Consider the following 9,880-nt stretch of genomic DNA (forward strand, 5'->3'; position numbering starts at 1 on the left):
GGTGAACAGTACTATGAAATCTCTGTAATTTCGAATTCAACCGTCGAATTGTTTTTGAGAACACATCTCAAAACAACTGGTTTTTTCGTACACGCATCTCAAAACAATTTGACAACTGAATTCGAGTTACAGAGATTTCAGAATCATAGTTCACTGATCTCAAATTACAGCAGATTGGAATCCTAAATTGTTATTTAAATCGCTGAACAAGCTCCACATGCATTCATATATTAGTCTCTCGCACAACACAAATATTGGTCAGGTCTTTTAATTTCATGCATGCAAAAAATGCTTAATTTTACGTTTTAATTTTCTTCCAAAATTTATACAAAATATCAGAATCCCCACTAGACCTTTCTCAATGGTTTCCGATATGCGCTTTCTTAAGAAAGAAAGAAACAATTTTTAAACTCGGAAATTTTTAATTTTTTATAAATAAAAAATCAAATTATTAAAAACATGATGAACTATTTTTTTTTTTATCTATGAAACTAAACTAATAATTCAGTTTTATTGGAACATCTACATTGACTAAATTAAAAGTTCGAACCCAATAATTTTCATAGGTTATAGCATGATTTCGACACTAAAAATTCAAAAGAGGGTTCAAATGCCTCCATTTTTTGTCTCCACTATGTCTCTATTTTTAAAAACGTTAATAACTCAAAATTTAAAATTTAGAAGTTAAAATAAAACCGTTCGATACGATCTACATCATTTTATCTATGCACGTGTAAAAAAATTATGACATTTCAATTTTGTTTTGGTTGTCATCAAGAGCTTAGAAAAAACGTACTAATATGGATAATTTCTAGATGTTGATTTTTCAACTTATTGATTCACATAAAAACAAAATTGAAATGTGATATTTTTTTATGAGCACATAGAGAAAATAATATAGATCACATCTAACGGTTTTATTTTTACTTTTAAGTTTTAAATTTTGAGTTATTAAAGTTTTTAAAAATAGAAGCATAACGGAGACACAAAAAATGGAGGCATATGATCCCCTCCTCAATTCAAAAACTACTAAAATTGAATCATTGATTCGGAGCAATTAGATATTGTTAAATATGCAGGTCCATTCCTCTCCTTCCATTTCTCTCTTCCACACAGATCTTCATTGAAAAAATAGCAATTATTCCGAATAAATAATTTGATCCTAATTAATTTTCCACATTGTATGGCCGTTGGTGCGTGTAAATGGTGGAATTTAATGGCCATTTATGGAGAAAAGAAAAACAATCTATCTTGTTTCCGACAAAATCAATTTTTTAGTTTCTAAAACTAAAATAAAAATAGGAACATGGCTGACCAATTTTCTCCTTCCAGACTACAACCCTACATTGTATACTACCTCTAAAATCTTAAATTTCTACTGATCAAAACAACAATAAATCATTAATAATAATAATAATAATAATAATAAATACAACATAGCAGTTTCCTAAATGTCAGCAGTGCCTCAGGAAAATATGCCCTGACCTGGCCCGAGAATGTGGAGCGGGTCAAACTGGACTTTGCGCTCTGCAAATTGGATCCACTTAGAGCCGAAATGCGAATGCCAGTCAACTGGAGAAGGATGATGTGCAAGATACTGCTTAGCACCAATGTGGGGCCCAGTAGCAGTCTGCGCTATGTATCGGTGTTTACGAAGGATCTTGTTTAGGCAATCTCTCTTGCAGACCGCAGGATTAATGGATCGGAGCATGCCCACCACATACATAACCCGATCCGTTCTGGATTCAATTGTTTCCGGTAGTGCTACTGATGCATTTGTGTTCCACCTGAAAAATAAATAGCATGGACTATCTGATAATTAGTTCAGAATAAAATGAACATCTAATTTCTAAGAATTTTCCATATTACCTCAAAAGATCCCTACAAACTTAACACTGTATAATGAAATTGGGGAAATGAGAATTGAAAGGTTTTGAGTTGAGTTGGTTAAAGGAATAATTGAGCCCGTAAAAGCCCATATACAGCCCATATTTCTCTCTGTTATCAGATATTGGGATAGAGCCGTTAGACCTAAAAGACTGGACTGAAACTTAGAACTAATATTAGTTAATTGTTATTTTTGCTTGTACTCTGTTTTTTTAGAACTAATATTGGTTTTATCCATATTATATTTTTATTTAATAAGTTAACGGAGATTTTAATAAATTATTGATATTTCTTATATAAAATGATTATTTATATTATTTAAGTCCGGATTAATAAAAATATAAGTATATGAATTTAAACAGATATAAATAAATTTATCAAATAATAAATAACAATATAGTTATATATTATATACATAAAAAAATCATATTTAACTTTATACTTATCTATTATTCTTACGTAATTACGGATTCAATATAATTTGAGTGAGTCTATGGTACTATGCATATCACGATTTGATCTATAATACGGATTAATATTTCCGTTTTTTAAATTCTATTGGTCGATCCAAACCCTTCAAAATAATTTTCATACGAATATGTATTTGCAAACTAAATTTTATATTTTTTTACAATATTTTTACTATTTTTTAAAATAGATAGAAAATCATTGTTTTTGGATGATCCATAATTTTCAAATCAAGTGATTTTCTACCTATCTTAAAAAATTCTAAAAAATATAAAATTCGGTCTACAAGTACATATTCATATGTGGATTATGTTAAACAGTTCAGATCGACAGTTAAGATTTTAAAAATGAAAATATTAATTCGTATTACGTACCCATAATATACGAGTTCAGATCCCGTGAAGTAACCCAATCTTTGGGTTTTGAATCGGAACCGTCCGATTTTAATCCGTGATAATCTATTTAAAGTGGAGTGCACACATCTTGAAAGATAAATTCGAATCACGAAGTAATATCGAACAACGGATTCGAATTGAACAATCTCGATCCAAAACTGAAAAATTGAGTTACTTTAGAGATCCGGACCCATGATATCCGTAGACTCAATTATATAATTTTTACTCATGTAATTAATAATAAAAAAGAATGTGTTGTCTTGTCTTGTCTTGATCCTTATCAGTTAATTTAAGGAAATTCCTCTTATTGAATGCGACAGCGATAATACAAACAAAAAGAAATGAGTAAAAAGTTTAGTGGAGGCGACTGCAGAAGGACCAGAGCCCACAAAAAACGGAATTCGTATCCTCTGCATTAACTCAAATAAAAATCTGTTGTGTTAATGCATGTGGACTGTCCAATAAACTTTTAAAATTTATGTAAACTAGATCTTTACTAATATGCTAATATGAAAAATTATCATATGTTATAAACGGAGACTGAATATGTTCCTTTTATAATTGAACGACCAATATGTATTGATACTCTTTTGAGTTAATGCAGACGATATGGACTCTAAAAAAATTTAATTTGTCTGAACTAAATCCTTATTAATATACTAATATTAAAAACTACCATATGTTATAAGCGGAGACTGAATGAGCTCCGTTTATAATTGGCCGGCCAACATGTATTAACTCAAATAATGTTCTTTTGTGTTAATGCAGACGATGTGGACTCTAAAAAAGATTAGAGGCAATATCAGTATCATATCCATCTCCAAATTTTTTTTAAAATTTGTGTGAATTAGATCCTTACCAATATACTAATATTAAAAACTACCATATGTTATAAGGGGAGCTCAATGAGCTCCCTTTATAGAGCTCCCCTTATAATTAGACAGCTAACATGTATTAACTCAAATGATGTTCTTTTGAGTTAATGCAGACGATGTGGACTCCAAAAAAGGTTAGAGGCAAATAAGCAATATCAGTATCATATCCATCTCACAAAAAAATAAGAAAAAGGTATCACATCAAGGTCTCTGTTTAAGACTGGAGATTTATTCTTGTGCCCAAAAGAAACAACTGTCACCTTAAAAGCTGTACTGATGCAATGCATCTGGTGTTGGAATCTGTCTAACATTCAAATAAAAAAATAAAAAAAATCTGCCTACAAAATTTCTTCAGAATTTTATTTATAGAAATTATTTGTAAATAATATAGGATAATAGATATATTGTGTTGAGATATTAATTTCATAGAAGGAATTGAAATTTTTTATTGGTTGTTTTAGACGATTTTTTATGACATCTGGTGCGTGAAGACTAATTAATTAGTTTTCATGCTTTCATATATTAACAATATTAGTAATACCAAAACGGTCTTCTCATTTATTTATTTTAGGGTTTATGCAAAAGCACATTAAGTTTTGAGCATGATTCCAAATATGTTCCAAAAATAAAAGAGAAAATTTTGATGAACCAAAGGTTTTTCAAGTGTTTGCATTCAGGGAGCAGGGAAATAACAGAAGTGTGTGAATTTATGAACATAAATAAAACAAGCTTAAATCATCTACAATAGTGCTACTAGCCTCCTCTTTTTATCCTATAAACTTTTTAGGATGGAGACCTACAAAAGTTCATTTCAGAGGTAAATACTATTAAATCCTATGCTTGACATAAAGAACAACCGATTTGTTTATTTTTTTTATTGCACTTTAAAAAATTAAAATTCAAAATGTAGCATGTAGTTGGAAAAAATTTGATTTCTAGCATAAACGCAGAATAAGCCTGCGTTCATTCAGGAATTCGGATCATCTCGGTACTGCATGTCGAATTAGTAAATTCAGACCGTTCTTTCAACCTGGCACAAATATTAAAGCGTACGCTCAATTTCTAAATAGGCACTAGATTGAGTCTGACCTGACTGGTAGTAAATTTGGACCGTAAAGTTGTGAACCCCACTTATACGGTACGTGAGACGATAGACTCTTCAGTCAGGGTAAAACATAGATATTTTCAAAAAAAAAACATTGATATTTGAGTAAAAAGTAGACTAGCTAGATTTACACTTCACTCGGATGAAGTACATACTAGATTTGTGTTTCACTCAAACATCGATGTTTTTATTGTAAAAAAAACACCGATGTTCATACTAAGTGAAATGCATACTATTCCGGAGTGAAGCGGAGCCGGAGACTAAGTCTGAGTTTCTTGCTAGAACCTGAATTTTTGTGAAAACCATACTGCTTTCTTATTTATTTATTTTAAAAATGCTACAAATAAAAAAAATTCGGAAAGAACAACAGAACCTATGTTTGTTCAGAGATAGATTTCCTCCAGAGAAAAATAAAATATTGGTAAAGCCTATATATGCTAGGCATAGTAGTGGAAGGAGATAAGAGATGGAGATTGAGATGCATGGGTATTGGGTGGTAATAAAAAGCAGAGCAGAAAGTGCCCCATTTGGGTCTCTAGTATCTACCCTCTACCCTCTAGAAGACTACTACTACAGTAAACCTAGTACACAGCTCCAAGGTGACTAACTGACAACCTAATGGCTTGTCAAAAAAAGGACCAACATGTTATGATTCAAGGTGGCAGACCAAATTTGGGAATAAGCAATAACATGTTTAGGATTTAGAGTTTAGAGTTTGAGAATAAGCAAAAATATACAAGATCAATTTATAAAAAATATTATAGTGAGCATCAATTTTTCATATATAATTACTTTTTATGATATATATTAAAAAATATATATTTGACTTTAAAAAAATTGTAGATATGTTCATCAATTGTTTAGAACTTCAGATATGGTATGTATTATTTTTGTCAACTTGAATTTTTATTGCTTATTTATCACAAGCCATTGATGCTTCATTACTTATTTAAATAATAGTACTATTTAAATTTTCAATGTAGCAAGGTTGAAAATTTAAAAATGTAATAACATATTAAAATGGAAACTTACTTGTCAATAAGAAGAGGGTAGACTAAAATGGGTCCTTCAAATTCATTTGGGGAGATATTTTCCATTAGTAAATCCATGAATTTCTTGATACCGGATCTCGGTACAAACAGGTTAAGCCAAGGATGTGGTACCTCCCATAAGCCTTTGTTTCTAAGGCTCTGTTCTTCCATACCAACTCTGTTGAGGAAATCAAAGTAGGAGATCTCAACACTGTATAAATGAGATTGCATGTAGCTTAACTTCTGTGCAATTTCTTCTACAACCTGAAAATTTTTAATCATCATTTTAGCATTTTCTACCTTAAAAAGGAACTTTTTAGCATATGCATTAGTGTAGAAATATAACAAAAGCAAGTACATTACACTAATTTTAAGAACCATATGTTCAGAGACGAAACTAGAAAATTTGAATTAGAGACTGAAACACAATCTCTGGCCACCAAAATTTGAAATCAAGTCAAACAACCACAAATTGAAATTTTAACCACTAAGGTACGTGCACACATTTAGTATTTTATGAGAAGACTCAACTATAATATTTTTCTAAAAAAATCAATAAATTTAATATATATATAATTTCAATAATATTAATGGACCAAAATAACATTGCCAACTTGAAGGGCAATTTATATGATAGTCTAATAGAATAAAAATAATCATGCAAAAACCCAAAAAGATATTAAAGGTTATTTATTGAGAAGTTATTGACCTTTTCAACTTTGATTCCTTCAGCCTGGTTGTCATGAATTGCAAATTCGATGCAATAATACACCTTGAATCTCCCATTTAACACAAACTTTGGATTAAAATTCAAATTAGCAGGAAAAGCAACTGAAGAGCTTTTGAGAGAATGTTCGTTTAGCACAACAAACCCCTCAACATAATCAATCAATTCAGCCATTGAGATCAAAATCTCTTGATCCTTGGTGAATGTGTCAAAATCATCATAAAATGCTCTCTGCCATCTCACCTAACAATTTCCAAAAAAATATAAAATAAATTAGTAATTCTAAAAAAAACTTATATACTATGCACTGTATTAACTTATATTTTTTAGAAGGAAAGATGGATACCTTCTTTGGGGTTTCTTGCAGAAGTATCCTTGCTCTTGTAATAATTCCAAATTGCCCCAAACCCCCAAGAACTGCATAGAAAAGCTCTGAACTTTTGGTTGGTGAGCATGTCACCATCTCTCCTTTGCCTAAAACAATATTTAGCAATTAGCAATGATTTTTATTCAGATATTTTTTTAAAATATGAGTTGCCAACACATTTCAAATCCCTATATTAATACATAGAGGATTTCTCTGCTTTGTGAGTAAAATTAAAAGCCCTGAACTCACACATGTCACTATCTCCCCTTTATTTATGATATAGAGCTCTATAATAACCAAAATACAAGTGTTTGTTTATATATCTTGAACCCAACTTTCCATGCATGCATGCACAATAGTACATATATAAATGTTACCTGTGACCACTTCCAGCTGAAGCACATTAGAAATTTGAGGTCCATACTTGAAAGTTTGACCACTAATACCTCCATTTGACAGTGTACCACCTATTGTCAAGTAGAGGTAGTCGGTCCATGACCTAGGCGTCAGTCCAAATTTCAAGCTTTCCTTCAAAACATCTATCCATAGAGCACCCCCACTGACATCCACATAAGATATCATTAAACCTGATCTCTCCATTTTTACATTTTTGTGTACATTTATATCCATAGGGAGAGAACTCATTTCTATAACAATGCCATCTAGAGCTTGAGCTTGACCATGGATGGAATGCCCAGCACCACGAGCCGAAACCGAGACTTTAGAGAATGACGAAACGGAGAGGAAGCTGAGCAGGAAGGCGATGTCATTTGGAGTTCGGGGCTTGAGAACGGAAGCCGGGGCATTGAATTGGATCCAACCAAAGTCGGTCGAGGCCGTGTCGGTGATCTGAATGAGATTTAAGGAACCAAAATCAATAGGTTTCTGGATGATTTTGTATGGACATGAGAGGATTAGGAGAAGGATGAAGGCATGTACTTTGTTGTAGAGGAGGCTAGTCATGTCCATTTGAACAAAGGTGCATGCAGTTTCTTGGATATGTAATTCTTTGATACGAAGAGATCGAAAGCAGAGTAATTAAGGAGGTGGTGAGATTGGTGTGGAGTGAGAGAGAGAGAGAATTAAGCTTAGCTCAGTTTGCTATGGAATAGACAAAAAAAAAGGATTGGATGTGGATGTCTCTCTCTTTCCTTGTGGGGTTCTTTTTTATAGCAAAAGCTACGTACGGTCCTTTAATTAATTCAACTTTACATGTTATTATTACGTAGAAGAGGGTTGAAATGCCTTTATTTTTTATGTCTCTATTATGTCTTTATTTTTAAAAACTTAAATAACTCAAAGTTTAAAACTTAAACGTTAAAATAAAATCGTTAGATATGATCTATGTTATTTCATCTATGTGCTCATAAAAAATTATCACATTTTGATTTTGTTTTTATATGAATCAATAAGTTGAAAAATCAACGTCTAGAAATTACCCACATTTGTATACATTTTTACAAGCTCAAGATGACAATCAAAACAAAGTTGAAATGCCATAATTTTTTACATGTGTATAGATAAAATGATATAGTTAATATCCAACGGTTTTATTTTGAATTTTAAAATTTAAATTTTGAGTTATTAAAGTTTTAAAAAATGGAGGCATTTGAACCCTTCTCTATTATGTAATGTATTGGTAGGGGTGTAAATGGATAGTGGTTTTACCATATCCGTATCTATTATAATTTTTTGGATACGGATATGGATCGGATATTAAACGTTACGGATGGGATATTGAACAGATACGGATATTTTTCATAATTGGCTTGTTGGTTACAAAACATCTATTATATTATAAAAATATTAGTCACTAATTCTGTCATAGTGTTATATTGTTCATCAAATTATATATCTTTATGTAATTTAATAAATTATTGGTACAATATGCAATTTAATAAATCAATTTAAGAACATATAGCACATTTGTTCTGGTCTAAAAGTGTAAACGTTGGGATACGGATAGTTAAAAGTTTTACCGTATCCTTATTTGTTATAATTTTTCGGATACGGATTGGATAATTTAAATATTTTTTTGGATTCAGATCCGGACGAAATCGAATAATATATGATTCGTTTACACCCCTATGTTGGTTGTTCGCTTACAAAGGTATGCTACAAAGTCTCAGGTACAGCTAGCTGTACCAGTTTAAACCTTGGATCTACTCTCGTCTAAGGTTGCAAGTGCACAACCCTATCCGTATAGTATAATAAGGTATTGATCCTCAGGGACGGTTTAATTCGATTCTAAATTCCTACAAATCCAAGCTAGGTACTAGAAGTGTGAAAGGTTTGGTTTGAATTCGTTTCAATTTCTCAATTCAATAACAAAAGATTGCAAAAGAAAATAAATGTTTGTTTCAGTCAAGTTTAAAAGGATGTTTCCAGGGTTTCAGATTTCATCCTCAGCTTTGCCTCTCTGGACCTTCACTCGACTTGCATCATCTCTGATGCGACCCTAGTGATGCGACCCGCATGGTCTCCCATGCGACTCGCATGGCCATCGAGTGAATGCAGCATTTCACCTGTTTCTGAGTTATTCGATTGTGCAAGGTTCTACTGACCCTACCCACGATTCCTGAGCCTCAACTCTCGTTTATTAGCACCAGTAACCTAGTAGGGAATTGCAATTTCACCTTCTTAGATCTACAACTTTCAACTCTCGTTTATTTGTATTCAATCTAAGTCAATTGATCGGTTTGCTAAAGGTATCCACTATCTCTCAATAAATGGAAATCTCACCTGTCGGTTCAATTGATCTATCTTTTCAGATTTCTAACCTACCTCAAGTGCTTGATTAAATTGCAAGAAAGATCAAGATCAAGATATTAGAAGAGATGAAAGATTCATTCAACAATAGTCAATAAAATGCAATCACACAATCTCAATCAAGCTTTAAAATAAAGATACACAATCAATTGATCACAAGAACAACTCAAATTCAAATGCAATTCATACAATCAAAGCCTTAGACTACATCAACCCTAGAAACAAGAAAGATCTACTCAAGAGACATCATAATAAA

At 31.7% G+C, this 9,880-nt stretch overlaps 1 protein-coding gene across 1 annotated transcript; it reads right to left on the minus strand.

The window, feature by feature from the left end:
• Positions 1–1,453: 1,453 nt before the first annotated feature.
• Positions 1,454–7,864, minus strand: LOC144561554 (cytokinin dehydrogenase 3-like). Its single transcript, XM_078310530.1, has 5 exons — positions 7,233–7,864; positions 6,835–6,962; positions 6,471–6,731; positions 5,763–6,025; positions 1,454–1,787 (listed from the first exon to the last, which is right to left on the minus strand). The coding sequence occupies exons 1-5, from the start codon at positions 7,822–7,824 to the stop codon at positions 1,466–1,468; spliced, it is 1,566 nt and encodes a 521-aa protein (XP_078166656.1). The 5' UTR covers positions 7,825–7,864; the 3' UTR covers positions 1,454–1,465.
• Positions 7,865–9,880: the final 2,016 nt, after the last annotated feature.

Source organism: Carex rostrata, chromosome 11 (assembly GCF_964058835.1).
Source record: "Carex rostrata chromosome 11, lpCarRost1.2, whole genome shotgun sequence".
In the NCBI taxonomy this organism is placed as follows: Eukaryota; Viridiplantae; Streptophyta; class Magnoliopsida; order Poales; family Cyperaceae; genus Carex; species Carex rostrata.

Coding starts and splice junctions, on each gene's coding strand:
- LOC144561554 (XM_078310530.1), bottom strand. CDS start 7,824: ATGGACATGACTAGCCTCCTCTACAACAAAGTACATGCCTTCATCCTT. Junction 6,963..7,232: donor TCAGCTGGAAGTGGTCACAG/GTAACATTTATA, acceptor ATATTGTTTTAG/GCAAAGGAGAGATGGTGACA. Junction 6,732..6,834: donor TGCAAGAAACCCCAAAGAAG/GTATCCATCTTT, acceptor GGAAATTGTTAG/GTGAGATGGCAGAGAGCATT.